Below are 21774 nucleotides of genomic sequence, written 5' to 3'. Positions count from 1 at the left end.
AAAAGATAAGGAAATAGGCTTTGCAGATCAAAACAAATTTTGGGATAAAATAATGCAAAAGGAAAGTGATAACTAAAATATACAAAAAAAACCCCTGTTAGAATGGGAAATGGAGAGAAAAAAAGATCAGATGGGAAGAAAACCTAGGCAGACAAATTAAAAAGGAAGAATGAGAGGCAATCTGGAATAAAAAATTAAGATATTATTATGCAATAGATCTAAAAGAAAACTGGATAAAAATGGCCTATAGGTGGTATATGACCCCCCAGAAATTAGGGAAATACTATAAAAACCTAAACTCAATATGTTGGAAGTGTGGGAAGAAGGATGGAAGATACTACCATATGTGGTGGATCTGCGAAAAGGCCAAAGCATATTGGGAAAAAAATTCAAGAAAAATTAGAAAACATATTAGAAATCAGGATACCACTCAAAGCAGAAATATTTTTACTAGGGATACATGAAATGAACAAAAATGAACTACTATTCTTATTAACAACAGCTGCAAGAATCTACTACACACGGCTCTGGAAAAAAAAAGAAACCCCAGAAAAAGACAATTGGATAATAAAGGTCTAGATATAACGAATATGGACAGACTTACCTTTCTACTAGCAAAAAACAGAGGAGAACAAATAAAAGAAACAGATTGGAGTAGAATAATGGAATATTTAAAACAAATTGAAGGTGGAGAAAAAAGGGGGGGAAGGAAAAAAAGAGAGAGATAAGACTTGAGACAAGAAAAATACCAGTCACCAGAAGGAAAATATGAAAAGAAGAAACAGAGAGACGAACTAAAAAGAAATGATTAGACTGAGAGAAGAAAGAAAAGGTGAACACTTCGAAGAAGATGCCAGGAATTCAATCTTTTTATTTTTTTATGCGCGATTTTTATCTTACTCTATTCACCCTTTTTATCCTTTTCCCCCTTTTTCTCTTCATTATGCCTTGCTATATCCCCACCACCTTACATTGCACACTCTACTCTCTTTCCAAGATCTTTGAACTTTTTTAAATCTATCTTGAATTCTATCAATGTTTTAATCGGTAGAAAATTAATAAAGATTATTTATATTAAAAAGTGACCTTATGACGGTCCAGAAAGTGTGACAGACAGCGATGCTGTTCACCCACCATGCTCAGTGGAGATGGTGTGTGGGAAAGTGGCAGATTTGCAGGGAAGCAGTCTGGTCACTTTTGGGGTCTCCTTTTCTCATGGGAAGAGAAAGGAGTGTGTTTTGGAGATGTTCTTTTTGAAGTTTCGGTGTTTTGGCATTTTGGAACTATGTGCTGGCAGGCTGCAGTGGAAGCTGTGTCTGACCTTAGCAGGTGCTTCTCCAAGGAGGGAGAGAGGATATGGTAATATTTGTATGCATGGAGATGGATGCATGTTGTGTGTGAATGCTGAGTGAAAATGTAACCCCCCTTTTGTTTGTTTGTCAGCCAATGTAACTGTAGGTTGTTTGTGAACCCAGTGTAGTTGCATAGAATCTGTATGTCTGTATGTCTAAATGTCATTCTTTGTTGTTTTGTAAAAGTTCTGCTATACCTCTCAGACTGAAATTACAATAAAAAGAACCTATGCTTTAAAGTTATTGAAAAGTTATTCATAACATTTTGGTGTCAGAAGTGGGATATTCTGTTCAGTCTGAGCAGGATGTTTTAGTCTTTGTTTTAAAAGTATTCATGACAAAAGTAGCTGTATTCTCTTAGAACAAATATTTGTTATTGGTCCAAATATATTTGTTTTTTATTATAGTTATTATGTTCTGCCATGGGACAAAAGAGCTGTTTGTATTCTACTATATTCTGATTTTATGTGGTTGTTGTCTATTAAATGGAGCAATTGTCATAATAATGATTTCCCCTTTGTATTTCTGTTATGTCTGCCCAGTAACATACTAGGACATGATGTGCTCCTACTCATTAAACACATTATGTTATTGGCTGTTGTTCAGTGCTGTCCTATTATACTGGAAAGAGAAATGAAGTATTATGAGGATTTCTGTTCTGCAGCTGTTCTTGGGAAATGAGCACATCTGAAGTACATACAGTTGTTTTTGCATATTTCTCTTTTTGTTTGGAGATACAGTGTGGTATTATGCTTAGTGGGGCTTGGTGGATCAACAGAGGGAGAGATTACAAGATCTACTCATTTGGTCTGATGTTGCTTGACATCAGAGGGTGGTCAAGAGGGGAAAAGTTACATGTGAGGAAGATACTCAAGCTAGGACAAGCGTGGGCAATTTGATTTGGCCTGAGACTACTGGCAAGATTCCATCCTCTCCTCCCTCCTCTGCTGACTGAGATTGGTGTAGATGGATCAACCAGCCTCGTGGCAGCCAAAGACCTTATAAATCTAATCAAGGGTAACATGGGGCAAGGCCACCTTAATGCATCTTGCTCCATATTAGACAATCTCGGTGGAAAGCCTCAATTCTGTGCCAGAATTCAGACTTTCCCATGAACTAGGGTCTTTGGGGATAGCTGAGCTAGTTCCTAAATGAAACTGGCTGTAACTGTCCCTGCTGCCACGCCATGTTTCAGGGGTTCGGGAGGCCCAGGGACACTGGATGGCAGCCCCTCCCCCCCCACCCCTTTGTCATGGTGGTCTCTGGCTGTGACACAGTTCCTGTTTATTCTCTCTAGCATGCTGTAAAGTTGTCCAAGGTGATGAAAAATGCTGAAAAGGTTGTCTTCCCCTCTTCCCTGACTGACATGGGAGTCCCAGTGGCGGCTATGCTTAGGACTGATACAGCCTCCAGCACTCCAGATCAGCCCCAGGTTTTGGACGTGTGTAGATTTTCCCTGAGTGCCAATGTCTTTTTCACCATGAACTCAGTTTGCAGTAATTGCAATAAGCTAAGACAGAAGGAAGTGAGAAAGGAAGAAAGAAATTGACATTTTAAAAGCAGATGAAAAAGACAACAGACAATTGATTGGTACTGTCCCTGAAAAATTGGAGGGTATATGAAACATATAACTCACAAGATGAACTTGGGACCATCTCTCTCTCTTACCCTGACTACCTCAAAATTGTTGGGGGCTAAAATGTCATAGGGGAGCTTTGATCATATTAGTTGAAAGGTGAAGAAAAATACAATCAAGGGGGAGGACGTAGTGCTGATCACCACTGTCATTAGCATTTATGGTCAAAGTGAATAGGGTAAACTAGACAGTTGTAATAAATGTACCCAGCTGCTTCTTGTACTCTGTAGCTTGATCCAACATGTCATGATCTGAGATTGGGATACAGTTCTGAACCAACTAGCCTTGTGTTTGCTCAGCTCTCAGGGGCCCCCCCTGGAAACAAGAAGAACTAGGTTATGCAACATCAGCATCTGAATTGACGGGTCTTCCAGATTGGCCACATTTGCCAAAAATAGTATCCTTGCCAGGATACATGTAAACAAAAGTTATAAACTTTTGCACCAGCATTTGTATTTGCAATATAGGCAGTCCTCAAGTTACAAACAAGATAGGTTCCGTACTTTTGTTCTTGTAAGTCAAAACAGGTACATTTTAAAGTATAACTTCACCCATACACACCCCTGTGGTGTTTGGTTTACTGTCTGTGTGCCTGTTCAGAAGATTTTCACCTCAGTTTCTGTCCCTCTGATAATTGGATTTTGAAACATTAGGCTTGTTGTGGAAACAGGGATTGGTGAGAAAGCTTCATGGAGAACCCTTTTCCCCTGATAACTCTTTTAGGAGTGAATTTCCATTCCAAGGGGTAGATTTCTCTCACTTCCTGTTATCTCACCCCTTTTCTTTACTGTGAGTTGTTTGTAAGTGAGTTGTTTGGGCCCGGGCTGTGGCACAGGCTGTTGAGCAACCAGCTGCAACAAATCACTCTGACCAAGAGGTCATGAGTTCGAGGCCAGCTCGGAGCACCGCGTTTGTCTTTGTCTTTGTTCTATGTTAAGGCATTGAATGTTTGCCTTATATGTGTAATGTGATCCGCCCTGAGTCCCCTTCAGGGTGTGAAGGGCGGAATATAAATACTGTAAATAAATAAATAAGTTGAGTGTTTTTCACTCAGGGACTGCCTGTATTTGACTAATTTTATCAGGCTCTGAAATAGCCCAAATGGTCTTACCTACCTCCCTAAGGATATTTGCAGCATCCAGTGAAGACCTTTTTAGAGTGATTAAATCCATTGCAGTTATTTGTATTGCTGTATGTGTTAATGTATAAGTCTAGCATTTTTTGTTTAAAAGTTGACCCAAAAATCCTGGGTGACTTATCCCCAGGTCAAAGTAAGTACTGAACCTTAACTCTTATCAAAAGAGGAGCCATCCTCTTATCTGGGTAGAGTAGCAAAAGGTGAGAGCTCAGTCCCCCTTTTCTGTCTGCTTTATGTGAAGCTGCTTCTCTCCTTTTTAATAACTTCACATGTCATAATTTGTAATTTTGGCCACAAAACCTAGCCTTGACATATATGAGGCCAAAGTATACACAAGTATACAGGTATTTGATCAGAAATGCGTAGAGTCATGTGATATATCCTGGCACAGTATTACCTGGTTTGCAACCAAGAATTTGTCCTTGAAAAGAAACTACAGCACTTCACTTTAAAGAGTGCATTTGTCAGGTACATATTTTGGTAAATATGTATCATTCGCTGTCTTAAAATATTCTTAAATATAAATCAGCCATTCACATCAGGCTATGTTGTAAACATGTGCTACAAAAAATTACCATGGCAATGAACTAGACTTCAATTCTTAATTCTTGCTGTGAAATTAAAATAATTTAAAGGCATCTTCAATATTTTAAAATAGAAGTGTCTTAAAATGTCAGTAATAATACTAACGTAGCTCGATTTCCTTCTTCTTGGCAGTGGGTTGGACTGGATGGCCCATGAGGTCTCCTCCAACTCTATGATTCTGTGATTCCTTATGGCTTTTATTTTATTAGTATATTTTTTAGTAGAAACCTTTATTCCACCAGGCATTTCTAGTTTTTCTTCCCCATGCAAGCATTTTTTTCATCTGAATCCTTAATGTTGTACAGCTTTTCTTTCAATTTGATTTGCTTTCTTACACCAGCTATGATTTTATGGCACCTCAGATAATAACAGCTTGTTGAAGGAATAATTGTATAAATTAATGTCTTATAAATGAAGTGTTAAAAGGCAGGTTCCCAGTGATGATAATATTAAGATCTTATTCAGACATTCATGAGGAAAATGTGATATAGTTCCCTTGCCCACAGTATCGCCTCAGAAACCTTGTAAGATACACTTGTATCAGAATTCATATGGAGAAGTAGAAACGTGTGCCCCGACTCTGGAGCTTTCGATGTAAATGCCTTTCTGCAAGTGGTGTGCCATGTTCATGTTTACATTATTATTTTGCTGTGGAAATTATGCCCGTTGCCCTTTGTGTGTGTGACTAGCTGACCTGCTTTGAATGTATTTAAGCCCATGCTGTGTCGAAAGTGCCCCTTTCTGTCTCTTATTTTTGATCAACAAAGAGGAGGAATTATTTTTCAGAGGGCATGAGAAAAGGAAGCAATTTTCAGAGATTGGGACTTATGGTACTGGGAAAAACCAAGTCCTTCACGTTCGCAACATTGACAGTGCTGTTCTTGCAAGCAGCAGCAGTAGTAGTGCACCTGCAGTTTATTTCTGAGTCAGCTTCTATCCTGCAGTTAGCCTTTTACTCTATTGAATGTAGAACATATATTAAATAATTGGCTACCTGAAAAGCTGGAAATCTTTGGCAGAGTTGAAAAACAGCCGCACTATTTCTATTCTTACTACTGTGCTTGTTTAATGATTTAGCAATGCAAGCAGGAAGTATTTAATTCCTGATAAAGATCTTTATGAAAATGAGTCCAGAGTGAACTGAATCTGTTTTGAATTTTCTGGAGTTTCAAACATGTTTTCTTTATCACTGTATAAAATTAACCTAGGATTTTCAGATAGATAATTTAATTCAAATCATGTGCATCAGCTTCTGGGTGCATTTTATAACACTCATAGTTCACATTTTTACAATGTAATAGTTATTTGTATTTGTTATCTAGGCTTTTTCAACTTGTTATGATGCCATTTATATAGAAGAGGCCTGCACAAGGAATTAATGTGGCCCATATAAGGAGGAAACAGCTAAAGCACAGCACCACTGCCAACCTCAGCTCCTTGCTCCTTGCACATAGGACTTCTTCCCATCCCCTTGCCACTGTGCATCCAGAAAGAGAGAAAGGCAAGCTATCTGGAGAGCCTAGATCTTGATCTGACTTCCCCCTCTATCTCTCTGCCTGGAAAGAGGGGATGAGGAACCATGAGGAAGCCCTGTAGGACAGGAGCAGGAGATGGTAGTGGTCGTTCATTGCTCCTGGCACACAGGGCTTCTTCCTCCTATCCCTCATCCCTTGCTGCTGTTCCTTCATAAATAGAGGGAGGCCAGCTGAAGGGCCTGGACTCTGGATCCCAGCACAGAGAAAAAGAGAAAAGGCAAATCCGTTGCTCTAGGGTTTCCCTATGTCGAAAACAACTTGAAGGCACACAACAACAATCCTAATTAATCATTAATTGTACCTTTACTATCATGGTTCTCTCTGAGACTTCAAAGAAATGCCTTCAGAGGAATCCATGTCACTGAGGGAAATTTACATCTTTGAGGCTGAGAAAGGAAAGCTTTAACATTTGAAGACTTGTTATGTAGATAGCTAAAGCTGGGAACTTAATGATGGGAATATAAACAAAGGGGATTGGGGTGGGGGATGTTGCTTAGGGATATAGTCATGCTTTTCATACCAAATACTCAGAAGTCACTTTTTCTCAAACCTGTATTGTTCTGGAAATAAAGATATCTATTTCAAGCCTTTGCTGTGAGTAGGTTTCATTTACTAAGAAATTGAAGTGCTAGACACCTATCAAGCAGCTTCAAGAGGTTTAGCTTATTTAATTTGGGCCTCTTACTACTGCCAGATTGTGTAGAGCTGTTCTAAAACAAATCCCTTCGATTTTGTTTTTAAAGCAATGATCTTGTAGCCATGTTTGACAGTCAGTTTAACAAATGGCATTACCTTTAGATGATCCCAGTATTATTTGATTTCATGAATTTTAAGTTCTTCCTCTCTGGGAAATTGTTTCTGTGGAGTCATGAAGCTGTGGGCATATGGTAGTCTTTAGTTGTCTCACAGATCTAACACCTTTTTTTACTGTAAGTCTTAAGCAAGCTCCTCAACTGTGACTAGAGCAGCCCTATGGGGGTCCTGGTCTTCCCCCAGATGTATAATTTCACAAAAAACCCCCCACTCTTAGGAGTCTGGATCTCTTTATATCAGAACAATTGAATCTTACATTTCTGTTTCTCACCTCATGTTCTGCCATTTAAAACAATGAGTTTTGACAGAGCCTAAGCCCACTGAGGTTTTACTTTCCTTCCAATTTCTTATTCCAACAAATTACAGCTTTGCTTTGCAATTTCCAAGTGTCTCTACTTTTTTCCTTTTATGTAGATGCCGCTCTTATGAAGACTGCTGTGGTTCAAGGTGTTGTGTAAGGACTCTCTCTATCCAGAGATTATGGTATTTTTGGTGAGTCAATAATAACCTTTCTGCAGTTAAAGTGGTATTAAAATTGATAGAAGAATGCAAAGTAGGTGCATAGGATTGCCATACTCTTTGTTAGCTGGGTTTTACTTGGATTCTAGGCATGTCACCCAGGGACTATTTGGACCATTATTTTCCTAGATTTTAAGCTTTCATTAAAAAAAAAGTTGGTCTCTTACCCTTACAGGAGCCAAGAAATGGGATCATTTTGTCATAGAGTTCTGAAAGCATCAAGTCTCTTCATCCCTGACTTTCAGATGCATATTTAATTTGCTTAATATAGAACTGAAGAAATGTTATCTGGCAGGCCTAGGGATGCACAACCCATTTCCACTGAAACTTTACACTGACCCTTATGGGTACTTGACATGTCATATCCCCCCCCCTCTTATTTCCCAGCAGGTTTAGATAGTCATGAGGAAAGCGAGGGGGAAAAACATTACTGTACTTTATTTGTAGGGGACAGGGTGGAGACAGCTGTCTTTATTCCTTCCTCCCATAGATCTTGAAAAGGTTGTGTGTGGCTCTGTAGTCACAGACTATGCACCCATGGATTCAATCTATCATAGCTTAAAAACTTTCTCCCACCCCCACATTGTCAGAACCCTGCTACTAGAGCCTGGATGTGGCTCTGAGTTTCAGGGTCACTGACATTGATAAGACACCTGCGGCTCAGGACTCGGAGAAGAAACGGCTGCTGGACTTGGCGGGGAATTTGCGCGGGGTTTTGCTGAGCGGGAAGAGACTTTTCAAATGAGGGGGAGGGTATATAAAGGATGGTTGGCCGGAGCCTCCCATTCTTGGCTTTTTTGATGTTCATGTTTCCTACAGTAAAAGTTTCTGGTGATAACACAGAGAGTCTCGTGTGTTCATTCAGGAGCGGCTGTGGTGAGCTGACACTAAGCCAAGAATGCGGACACCATCCCGCTGTAGCGGTGAGGTGTAACATGCAAGTGGAGGATGAAGAGCTCTTGGGCGCAGGAGGAGGAAGGTCGGAAAGGGCCACTCCCGAGCCGGACGCTGAGTTCCACCAGCTGGCGGCCCTGGCGTCATCCACCGCTTATGCCCAGCCAAATGGGGTAACCCAGAGGCGTGGAGTGGTGCGGGGAGACAGCACCGGAGGAGAGGAAGGTTCACCTTCCCCAGGCCCACAAAGGATGGTGTTTCTGGAGGAGAGGATGTCGGCGATGGAGACCACCCTGGCAGTGATGTCGAGGGCGATGGAGCGCCTGGCGTTTTTGGCGGAGCCAGAGAGAGGAAGGGAACTTCGGGCTGGCTCAATGTGGGACGTGAGCGTGGGAAGCAGCCAGGGCTTTGCAGACCTCCCAGCACCGAAGGGAAGGGAATTGCGAAAGGAGCCCGGCGCCCGGCCCAAGACCCAAACAAGCCTGACGCGGGTGGAGGAGAGTGACGACGAAGGGGAAAAACCTCCGAGAATCCCAGCTACGCTCCCAGCTGAGACCCTGGTGCCCCTGGCGAATGCCGGGCGTGGCACAGGGCCAAGAGAAGCAGCAGCGGGGCCCACTGGTCCGCAAGGGGGCTTGCGACGGGCGGAGAATTGGGGATTGCCACCACAGGGACCCCTACCGAGACGAGAGGAACTAAGGATCGAGTTTGGGGGAGAGTCCTCTGAACTGGATTTTTTCCTGACCACGGTGAGGGGCTATATGGAGGACAATGCTCACACTTTTAGAACGGAATCCAGCCGGATACGGGCCATTGGTGCAGTGTTGAAGAGGGGAGCGGCCAGCTGGTACGTTCAGCTGCACGCGCGGCGCGACCCATGTCTGGGGTCACTCCGACGCTTTATGGGGGCCCTGGAGACCCGTTTCCGAGATCCACTGGAGCAGATCCGGGCGAGGGAGAAGTTGAAGACCGTCTCCCAGGGGCAGAGGTCGGTATCTGAGTATGCGGAGGAGTTCCAATGCCTCGCCGAAAAGGTGCCGGAATGGTCTGCAGTAACAAAGATAGAACTCTTCAAAGAGGGTCTCAGGCGGGAGATCCTCTCCTGGGCGGTGCATCGTGATGAGCCTGACACACTGCGCGGATGGATTCAGCTGGCGGGGCGCGTCGAGACATCGCTGGCCCAGGCGAGGAGGCACCGAGGAGGGCTACCGCAGCGGCCGCAGATGAAAGAGGGGAGCCGGAAGGAGGGATCAACCCCAGCCGGGAGGAGAACGGAGCCAACAGGGAACGTGAGCGCCAGCAGGAGTGGCTGCTTCGTGTGCGGCCGGTTGGGCCACAGGGCTGCCGAGTGCTGGCAGAGAAAAAGGGAAGGCAGAGGCCAGCCCAAACCCAGAGCCGTGGCAGGAAAACGCGCCGAGGAAGAACCACCGATGAGGCACCACTCGGGGGGGTTGGTAAGTCAGGACAAAGCTATGATAGTGGTCCCCATTCAGCTTGAAAATGGCAGCAAACAAGCAACCTGCAAAGCATTTGTGGATTGTGGATGTTCCAGGAACATCATCTCCCCTGAATTAGCCGAGGGATTGGGATGCGAAAGAACGAACCTAGAATCCCCAATAGCTTTTTCGCAGTTGGACGGATCCACAGCATCGGGATCGTTAGCTAAGTACAGTGCCGAAGATGTAAAGTGTAAGATAGGGAGTTGGGAAGGAAAGGTGTCATTTGTGATATCACAAATAGCCAGCTATAATGTTATACTAGGCATGCCGTGGCTGGGGCAGGCCAACCCGCAAATCAACTGGGAGGATAAGAGCATGATCTTCAGGATGAATTTGGAAGAAGGGAGCCAGGAAGTTGAGAGGGAGCCAGGGAAAAGGGGGGAGGAAGACTCTATCAGAATAGCAGAACTGGCAGATAAATTACCCCCAGAGTATCGGGATTTTGTGGACGTGTTTGATGAGAAGGAAGCAGACAATTTCCCACCGAAGCGGAGAGTTGAAGTGAAAATAGAGCTAGTCCCAGGAGCAGAGCTTCCCAAGGCAAAAATATACCCGATGTCAGCTAGGGAAAAGGAGGAACTGAGAAAATACATTGATAAAAACCTAGCGAGGGGTTTCATAGAGCCTTCAAATTCCCCTCTAGGGGCGCCTGTGTTGTTCAGGCGGAAAAAGGACCAAACGCTGAGGCTCTGCATTGACTACAGGGGCCTAAATGCAATCAGTACTGTAAATAAATACCCCCTACCCTTAGTGAAGGACTTGATCGCCCAGTTATCGGAAGGACAGATATTCACTAAATTGGACTTAATTGAGGCCTACCATAAATTGCAGATCAAACCAGAGGACAGGTGGAAGACGGCCTTCTCCTGCGCATTCGGATTATTCAATTATCGTGTGCTCCCCTTCGGTTTGTGCGGGGGAGGGGCCGCGTTCATGCAATTAATCAACGAAGTATTGCATCCATTGTTGTACAAGGGAGTCTTTATTTTTTTAGATGACATATTGATAGTGTCTCGAACTAAGGAACAACACGTAGAACTAGTCAGGGAAGTCCTACAAAAGTTGAGGGAAGCGAAACTGTATGCGAAGCTTGCCAAGTGCGAGTTCAATAAAGACCAGATAGACTTTCTGGGGTATAGGATTTCCTCCCAGGGAGTGGCGATGGACCCTGCGAAGGTGGAAGACGTGAGGGGGTGGGAAGCCCCCAAAACACGGAAGCAGCTGCAATCCTTCCTAGGGTTCGCAAACTTCTATAGAACATTTATCAAGGACTTTGCGCGCCTCACTTTGCCATTAACGGATTTGTTAAAAACTAAAGGCAGGGGAGAAACAGCCAAAGTGAAGGCCCCAGGGGCCAAACTGACATGGACAATAGAATGCCAGGAAGCTTTCGAAGCCCTTAAAAAGCGTTTTACTGAGGAACCTGTCCTACAGCACCCTGATATGTCTAAGGCCTTTGTACTACATTGCGATGCGTCAGACCGGGCATATGGGGCAGTTCTGCTGCAGAAAGACGAGGGGGGGAACCTGAAGCCATGTGGCTATCTGTCAAAAAAGTTTAGCGATACAGAAAAAAACTGGCCGATTTGGGAGAGAGAAGCCTTAGCGATTCTAAAAGCACTAGAGTGCTGGAGACACTTTCTGGAAGGAAGTGGAACACCGTTTGAGGTGTGGACTGATCATAGAAATTTACAGTATCTAAGATCCCCTCGTAAACTATCAGCGAAGCAAATTAGATGGGCCCAATATTTCAGCCGTTTTGATTTCAGACTCAGATTCTTCCAGGGGAAACATAACATACTCGCTGACGCTCTCTCTCGGATGCCTCAGCATGGGGGAGGAATTCAGGAATCTGAAGGGAGCCTGTTCCTAGATAAGCAGTGGGGCCTGGCAGTACTAACTCGAGCACAAGCGGCCAAAGAAAACAAACGTACTGCCATTTCCACGGGGGGAGGAGAAATATGGGAGGAAGAGTTGAAGCGAGCGTATGGAATGGACAAATGGTTACAAACTAACAAGGAAAAGGGAGAATTGTGTGGGGATTTGGTGTTTGTAAATAAGAAATTGTATATTCCTGAATGTTTAAGACGAGAAATGTTAAGGAAGTGCCACGATAACAAGGGTGCGGGTCATCTAGGCCCCACCAGGACTATTAAACTGTTGGCCAAACAATGCTGGTGGCCCGGAATGAGGAAAGACGCCAGGGGGTACGTCACGCAGTGTGAATTATGTGCAGAGGGAAAAACACCACCGGGGAAGCCCCAGGGGCTATTGCAGAAGGTGGTGGAGCCCATGAGGCCATGGGAATGCGTGGCCATGGATTTTGTAGGCGAACTACCCCCCAGCAGAGGCCACAGATACATTTGGACAATATTGGACCTATTCTCAAAACAGGCACACTTTGTGGCCCTGCCGAAACTCCCCTCAGCTGAAAAACTTGCTGATTTGTATGTGAAGCATGTATATCGCCTACATGGGTGTCCCGACAAAATAATTAGCGACCGGGGAGTCCAATTTACTGCAAAATTTTGGGGAAAATTCTTACAGCTGTTAGGAGCAGAAAGGAACCTGAGCTCGGCTTTTCATCCCGCAACCAACGGGGGAGTCGAACGCACCCAACAAACACTGTGCCAATTCTTGAGGATGTACACCAATTATAGACAGGATGATTGGGCGGACCTTCTTCCGTTTGCTGAGATGGCTTTTAACGGGGCCATACATTCGGCCACAGGTCGTGCCCCATTCGAAATAGTATACGGACAGGAGGTGGCACCTTTCCCCAGGCTACCCGAGTGGAAGGAAGGAGAGGGCCAGACCGACGAGGAATGGCCGGCCAAAATTAAGCAAGGGTGGCAGACCGTGGTGGAGGCATTGCGGGAAACACAAAAGAAGTACAAGCTCTTTGCCGATCGTAGGCGCCGAGAGGGGGACAAATTGGGCGAAGGGGATCTGGTTTGGCTGAGCACAAAAAACCTGAAATTGGGGTTCCCATCTAAAAAATTGGCTCCACGCTATATAGGGCCGTTCAGGGTAGCAAAAAGAATAAACGAAGTGACCTATGAGCTGAGGCTACCCAAGGACCTAGGAAAGGTACACCCGGTATTCCATTGCAGCCTGTTAAAAAAGTATAAAGGAACTCTGGACAGCGGAGAACAATAGTTGTGTTTAATCTTTTCCTTCCAGGACGAAGGGGAGGAGGACGCCATGTCAGAACCCTGCTACTAGAGCCTGGATGTGGCTCTGAGTTTCAGGGTCACTGACATTGATAAGACACCTGCGGCTCAGGACTCGGAGAAGAAACGGCTGCTGGACTTGGCGGGGAATTTGCGCGGGGTTTTGCTGAGCGGGAAGAGACTTTTCAAATGAGGGGGAGGGTATATAAAGGATGGTTGGCCGGAGCCTCCCATTCTTGGCTTTTTTGATGTTCATGTTTCCTACAGTAAAAGTTTCTGGTGATAACACAGAGAGTCTCGTGTGTTCATTCAGGAGCGGCTGTGGTGAGCTGACACACATATAATGGAATAAGCATCCATGGATTTTGATATCCTTGGGAGGGAAGTCCTGAAACCAAACTCCAGTGGATACCAAGAGCCACTGTACTCTTTCGTAATGTTAATGTCAAATGTAAGACTTGCAGATGATCAACTGCTACTGAATGGTAATTTTCTCAGGGTGCCATGAATCAGTACCATATTTGTGCCCATTTATAACCCTTTTCCTAGCGACTCCAGTTAGAAAAGTGGATTTGGAAACCGGTACCAATCTAAAAACCATCACCTCGAGTAGCATCTCTCTACATTACTGTTGCTTTGTGGATAGTTACTGAAAGTTATTAATGCATAAACTGCTAGCCTGATGCTCCCTTTACTGATTTTAATCCTTGCCCTATAAATCAGTTCCCTTGGAGAAACAAGCAGAGAAGCATATTATTAAAATTTCTCTCTGTTCACCTGGAGACAGTTTTTACTTGCCACAGATGGCCAAGTAAGGAGACTGCACATGCCTTTTTTCTAGCAGGGAGATTATTTTCATATAAGAGTAATTCAGAAGGCCTTCTGAGCTAGGCAATTATCTCTGATCTTCAGATTTTTATTTCTATATTTATTTAGGTTATCTAGAGAATAGTAAATCCTTGTGATGCTGAACATTATGCAAACTCAGTCTCAGCCAGTATGTTCTCTCCTTTTGCCTTTACTCAGGTTCCTGCTGATGATGGGAGTTTTGTTTTGTTGTGGGGCGGGTTTCTTTATCCGAAGACGGATGTATCCTCCTCCACTGGTTGATGAAACAACTTATAATGTGTCATATACTCGGCCACCTAACCCCAATACAGCAGGTGAGAAATTACTTCTGTTCTATTGTTGTGCTTTTTTAATTTTTGATGTTGTATTGTCATTAATTTGAATGGAATTCAAGTGTTTGCTTTGTCAAATACAATAAAATATTATTGTATAGTCACAGTTCTCTGATGCCTACCCAAAGACAGCATCATAGTGATGACTCCTAAATGCAATGTGGTTTTTGGAAGGAAGTACAAACTGATAAACCACAGTTACCTCAGGGCTAGGATTTAGAACTCCATATGTTAATAATAAGAATCATTGTAGCAACCATAGAGAAATTGGAGAATAAAAAGTCTTTATGCATCTAGTAATGGAAGATGGAGATATATGTAGGTGCCTTACATCAGCCATAGGATCTTTCTAGGCTAGTATTGGCAGCACCTGTCCTAAAGCTTGGGCAATGCCATTTTTTCATATAATAACTGGTGTATTTGTCTGGAAATTTTCTGCAAAATATCATAGTGTGGCTTTAGTCTGAGCAAGTTCACGAGACAATTGAAATGTAAGCCTTTCAACCATTTCTCGTAGTTCTGTTTTTTATGGTTTGCTTAGTGCTGAGATGTGGCTAAGCTGCAGGGCCTAACTTGACTAGGACCTTCCTCCCTGCTCTTCTGGAGCAAGAAGAAAAAGGGGTCTGTTGAAACTGGCATTTAGACTGGCTACTGCAAGGTCAAAGAGGATTGCTGGCTGAGCATCCCTGTTTTTAGTTCTTGCTCTATCTCTCATCAGGAACAAAAGGATCTAGCATTAACACATATATTTCCTTGCAGAGTACATGTTGTTCTTTGGGGAACGAGAATTCACAGGTTTGAGATGTGTTTTGGTTTGTGGGGTTTTTTTTTTTTGGTAAAGGAAGAAGTTCCCGTTCTCTGGCTTATGAAAAATGGCTTAGTACGTTAAATCATACCATTGTGAGAAGGGATGTCAAAAAGATTTGTCTAAGCATAGATATGAGGATAAAAAATCACCTACATTACAGTACTCAGTTTACAGAAACATGCATGTTTAGATGCAGTAATTATTTCACTGTGGGATGATATTGAAGTACACAAGTAAACATACCCTGTTGCTACCACAGAGATTATATAATATTACTTTCAGGGATTGCAGTACAAACTAGTACCAGGCATCAGCATTACCATCATTGTCATCATCATCATCAATAACACTATGTAATAAAATTTGAAAAGAATTATGTTCCTGGTTTGAAACTGTTACTTCATGTTCAAATGTGTGGTATTTACTTTGAAAGTAGTTGTTATCATCCAGAAATTTCATTCTTGTGGCTGCCACAAACTTTGTTGAATTGGTTGAGACTCTGTGAGATATTAATTAAAAAAACGATAGCAAAATGTGCTGCTTGATGTCCTTCAAAAACCAAGTTTTTGCAGTTTAATAAACTTTTCAAATGTTTTTACGATAGAACCAATTAGGAAATGACATTTAAACCCAGGAACAAAAGTGGTGCTATAATAGTGTAATTTTATTTGTTACTTACCTCTCCCTATTGCTTGAGGCAGAGTACAGCATGATTAAAACAACAACAACAACAACAAATATAAATACATTAAAATGTTTATATCAATATACAGACAAGTAAGATTGATACCAGTACTAGTAATTATCCTTTACCTTCTGTTTCAGGCACACAGCAGCCAGGAATGGCATACTACCCGGAGCCAGAGGGAGCTGTGATAAGCCCTATGGCAATGACTTACCATGTCCAACCGAAGTTTCCACACATGAACCCAATTTACCCACCCCCTCCTTCGTATTGCAACACCCCTCCTCCACCGTATGAGCAGGCCGTGAAATCTTCCACGTAACCTGAGGGTTGCAGGATGTGGTGACTTGGCTAGAAAGAGACAGGATCAGGAGCTATGAAATTTTTTCTTAATGCTCCAGTATCCTTTGCTCTCTTCCCAGTTAGTATTATTTGGACAAGAGTGGCAGATTTGTCTTTTTGTATGTGTGTGTTTTTTAAACCAATATTTATATCTGAAACAATATGCTTTTAAAATTATTTTTCATTGTGGTCACAATGCATATATTATGACATTGTCGTGGCACAAAACAATGTCCCCCAGCCTAAATGTCCTGGAGCTCATTCTGAAATTTTAAATACTAGAGGGAGACATCAGCAAATGTGAGTGAAGAGAAGACAGCTCAAATAATTTAAATAAGTAAGATGGGTTGTCTCTGCCAAAAAAAAAAGTTCAGAGAAATGAGAAAGGACTGGATGAAGATATCTCCAAGCAACTTTGGCAAGACAATGTGTAAGAACAATTTCTTTTTTGGAATAAGACCCACCTATATTTCAGTAGCACAACCATGAGATAGAACAAGAGTGGAACAACCCCATTCTTCTAACTCTGGCTCTATTTTTGGTTCTGCCAGAGTTAATTGGGGGAGCGGTGGAGACTCTTGTTGCCAGTAGTTAAAATGACAATATGGTGATATGAATGTAATAACAAATCATTGGTTTTGTTTGGGGGAAAGTGACAGGTCCAAATTTAACCACAGAAAAGTTGAATTGCCTATTTTTTATACTACAGAGAATTTCAGAAGTCAGAAATGGTTTTGCTATGGGCAGCCATAAGCCCCTCATTGTGTACACTGAAGGTGAATTTTGTCTACTCTTAAGAATGTGAGTGACAGATGTGTAGAATACAGGGAGCCATGGTTTACAAGGCAGATACATAACATTCAGAGAGTTTGTGGCCCATTGAGTGTGTTTGTGAAGGTGAACCTGCACTGGCCTTGGTTTCATGAGTAAAATGGCCTTTAGTTTTGGCCTGGATGATCAGTATTTTTTCTCCACATTCCTTTCAGTCTTATATTCATTTTTAAGACTACACCAAGCAAAACATAATACTTCTGGAACATGGCCACACAGCCCGAAAGACATACAACAACCCTCCAAAACATTTTTAATTATCTCCTCAAGATGACTTCCACCTGTCTGTTGCATATGATGACTTCTTTGTTCAAAATGAATTTCATAGTACAATAGAGTTTCGCTTATCCAACGTAAATGGGCCGGCAGAACGTTGGATAAGCGAATATGTTGGATAATAAGGAGAAATTAAGGAAAAGCCTATTAAACATCAAATTAGGTTATGATTTTACAAATTAAGCACCAAAACATCATGTTATACAAAAAAATTGACAGAAAAGTAGTTCAATACGCAGTAATGCTATGTAGTAATTACTGTATTTACGAATTTGGCACCAAAATATCACGATGTATTGAAAACGTTGACTACAAAAATGCGATGGATAATCCAGAACGTTGGATAAGCGAGACTCTACTGTATCTGAGTTTTACCGGGCATAAAATAAGGGTTTGCAGGTTCTTCAAGATATCAAAACAGATTATGTATAAATTAAAACGTTTAAAATCTAACATCCACAAATGGAGAGTCAAGACATCAAAGATGAATATAACTGTGTCCTATTGTTTCTGTTTGTGAAAAAAAAAACCTGTTCTGTCTTTGGCATTAGAAAGGCATGTCTTCTCAGCTCCTCATTCTAGTGCCATTTCAAGGGAGGTGAGACTATGTGTTAGAGATGTTTCCTCTAACATTGGATAACATTATGTAACAAAATTTGAAAAATATATGTTCCTGGTTTGAAAGTGTTATTCCTGTTTAATTGTGTGGGATTTACTTTGAAAGTAGTTGTTGTACTCCAGAAACTTTTTTGTATCTGCCACAAACTATGTTGAATTAATTGGTTGAGACTCAATGAGATACTCATTGAAAAACTATAGCAAAACATGCTGCAGGATGTCTGCAAAAACCAATACACCTTTCCCATGTTTTTATGATAGAACCAATTAGGAAATGACATTCATAACCCTGAAACACACATTGTGTTACATATTGTAATCGTTGTTTCCCCCACTGCCAGGACATTTGTTTATTTTCTAGCAGCCAGGCCACTAGGTATAGTGTACAATTGTGGAGCTTATTTCCAAAACGTTCAAAACCTATCTGAACAAATTGTATAGGAATCTGGGAAAAGAGCTGCTGAGAATATGAATTCTTCTGCTATAAAATGTAATTTTCCACAAACTGTACCAAAGTGATTTGATACATTTGGATAGTATTCGACTCCTAGCCAACAATGTGTCACCACCTCTAACTCATTTTTCATTTTTTTTTTTGGATTTGGTACCTTTTGTAAACAAACTCCACAGTTCTACTTTTCTTGACAGAAGGAAAGCTAGATGCTGCTAGTGTGCTTCCCACACTGTAGTTAAAGGTAAAATTGAAAATTTCCAGAATGTAATATGTAGGATATCTGAGGATATGTGAGAAATATTTATCAAGTTTTAAAAAATACCAAGCAATGATTGTTCAGTATGATGTATATGATTGTCCAGTATGAAGCCTATACAGCAGGGGTGGAAAACTTGTGGACTTCCAGATGTTGTTGGACTACATCTGTCGGCATCCCTAGCCATGCAACTTTAGGATATTTGGAACTGCAGTCCAACAGGATTTGGAGGAGTATGGATTACTTTCCACTGATGTAAAGTGTTTTTTTCAGAGTGTACAGTAAATATTACAGTCTAGACTAGAGATCTTCAGGTGTAAAAGTTAATGGTCTGAAATGATAAGTTAGCTTCAAATTTCAATTGCAATTGTACCCCAGATAGATTTTATTGCTAGACAGTTCAAAATAGCCATTTGGCATATAGCCCCCTAAATGTATTTGATGGTTCTATTTACGGTGACAATTCGTAAAAATGATCCTTCCCACCCTATTACTGTTGTATGCTCTGAATTTTTTTTTTATTTCCTTCACATCTCCAACATCAACACAGCTTCATACCATATCCTGTCCTTTCTCAGGCTTTATTCTTATTGTGCAAACATGCTGGCAGGACCAGAGACCTCAAAATATCCATTAATGTAGTATGATGATCTAGCAACTTTCAACTTTCTGGTCTTAAGAATATTTATTCTCAGTGGAAGGTCATGTGTAAGAAGTAGAAAATGTAATTGTAGCATGACTTAAAAAGACATTTTGAGTGAATTGAGTATTTGAAGGATTGGGACTATTAAAGAAGTTCCCGTCCAAAGGCTAGACTTAGTTTAGATCAGTGGTTCCCAACCTTTGGCCTCCAGGTGTTGTGTACTTCAGTTCCCACCATTCCTAACAATTGGTAAACTGTCTGAGATTTTTGGGAGTTTAAGTCCAAAACAACTGGAGGCCCAAAGTTTGGGAACCACTGGTTTAGACTCGACAGTTGCTGAGAATAATAATTTCATTTAATTTTTTTTTCAGTTTCTTTTAGAAAAAAGGCCACTATTGTAGAGGAATGCTTCAACATAAAACTGACACAGACCAAAATTAGACATACTGTTGTAACTTCAAGTAGAACAGTTTCTCTCAACCTGGGTTCCTCAGATGTTTTTGGCCTTCAACTCCCAGGAATCCTAACCACTGCTAAACTGGCTGGGATTTCTGGGAGTTGTAGGCCAAAAACATCTTGGGCCGCAGGTTGAGAACCACTGAATTAGATCCTTCCCAGTAATCACTGAAGCACTGCTAAGACAATGGGCAAATCACAAGCTGTCAAATTGTATTAAGAATAAAATGAGCAAATGGGAAAATTGGGCATGAACATTCCAAAATTAAGGACTTTTATGCCACATGGATGTCAAGTGGACAAATAAGTATGTACTGAATTTTCTTTCTTTCAGTTGGTCATATATTTTGTTAATTTGTTCAGTGGGATCCAGATTTTTGTCTACAGTGAAGTAAACCTGTCTAGGAAATGATTAGATCTAGACTTAGTTTATGGAGTATGACATGTGGCTGTACGAACTGTCATTGTTGCATAACATCAACATTTATGTAACATTCAGTCTTGGTTCAAGCTCAAAAAGAAAAACCTTAATCAAATGAGAAGCAGCAAATTTGTAATTTGTGTAATAGTGTGGAAAGCTTATTTCTAGGATAATTTGATGAATGAGGATGCTAGTTGATAAGAAAAAGAATGCAAGCCTTACACTGAATAACATGAACACATTTGATCATCTTCTCCATTTTCTGAATTATTGTGTACTTTTCAAAATGTTGCCAATGATGTGATATCTGATCTACTTAAGATGCAAAGACACGCTACCAGCTAGCAAACTTTCCTTAATGGTGTGACGTTATATTAAATGATGAGGTTCATATTGTTCTATTTTATACACTCATATCGCTACTGAATCCACTGTTGGGTATATGTCAGTATAATAATAATCCAGTGTGGCAAAAACTTTTAATTTGCATTGTTCTTATATCTTAGGGGGGTTCTTGTGTAAATCAAGAGCACAATTTCAGTCTTCACTTTATTTATAATTAAATTTTGCAAGCTTTTTTTAGAAATGTTGGATAGCATTTATTTATTTTATAATTTATTTTATAAATAGCCAGTCTCCTCGATTATACCCTACCAAACTGCAGGTAGACAAAGGGTCAGATAGTGGACAACAAAGGTCCTTGATCATTGAAGGGATATGTGGCAGGGAAAGGAGCAGGCTGGAACCTTTTTCTGTGCCACCTAGATTTTTCTATGCAGGAAAATGCTTACATGGTGATATCTAGCACATCATATGACATTGGCAAAGGGCCACCCTGGGTGTGTACCTTCATGAAATGCTAGTTGTTCAACAAATACTTAAGCTGAAAGTGTATAAACAATGTACCTCAGAGAAAACTCCCACACCTGAAATCAGCACAGGTTCAAAATCCACCACTGATTTTTCAGTAGTGATAGTTTGAACTATCCTGTATGGCATCATTGAATAAACATATATACCAACCAATTGCATTAACTTTTATGGTGGATGTGTTAGGCGATTCAGCCAAATTTTTGGTGAGAATCCGAGATTGGGCCACATAGGTTTCAGATAATGATCTTTGCTTCATAATTCTAGTCCACCAAATTTTAACAGCTTACAGAACAGTTTGCTTTCAATTTGAACCATTACATCTGCCTGCACAAGATGATTTATACATGTATTTTGCTGAAACAGCTGCATTTGCACTGGTTGAGTGGTAAATAAAGAGTTCTTTGTGTGGGGTTCTATGGTGTTAGCAGTAAACAGTTTTATACTTGTCAGTGTATTTTAATAAGTGATTTCCCCCCTTTCCCTATTGGGTAGAGCATTTTAGAATCAGTTTTGATGATGTACATTGAAATCCACCTCAGCGTACATGTTCTTCCAGCCCCTGAGATCTGTTTGGTTCTTACATTATTGTGGATCATACCTCTTCCTGTCAAACTGCTGTTAATGTGATGTTGTACAGTACTTGATTTGGGGAGGGGGGGGGGTGAGAGGAGCTACGTTGCGATTAAATATATTAGTTACTTTATGACTGCCTGCATGCTTTCTTTCAGATATTTTCTACTTTGTTCTTGAAAGCTTTAAAAATAAATAAAACCTTTTTCCATAGTA

General features: G+C 41.4%; 1 protein-coding gene across 1 annotated transcript in view; it reads left to right on the top strand.

Annotated features, from left to right (window-relative positions):
* vopp1 (VOPP1 WW domain binding protein) overlaps nucleotides 1-21774 on the top strand; it is a 67027-nt gene extending 45253 nt beyond the window's left edge. The window contains exons 3-5 of the mRNA XM_062983805.1: nucleotides 7474-7551; nucleotides 14171-14307; nucleotides 15959-21774. Of these exons, the coding sequence (XP_062839875.1) occupies nucleotides 7474-7551; nucleotides 14171-14307; nucleotides 15959-16140 (397 nt within the window). The 3' untranslated portion in view covers nucleotides 16141-21774. The remainder of the gene's footprint in view (nucleotides 1-7473; nucleotides 7552-14170; nucleotides 14308-15958) is intronic.

The sequence above is a fragment of the Anolis carolinensis genome, chromosome 6 (genome assembly GCF_035594765.1).
Source record: "Anolis carolinensis isolate JA03-04 chromosome 6, rAnoCar3.1.pri, whole genome shotgun sequence".
NCBI classification, from domain to species: domain Eukaryota; kingdom Metazoa; phylum Chordata; class Lepidosauria; order Squamata; family Dactyloidae; genus Anolis; species Anolis carolinensis.
The sequence above is the reverse complement of the archived record's forward strand: the minus strand, read 5'-3'. Positions and strand labels throughout refer to the sequence as shown.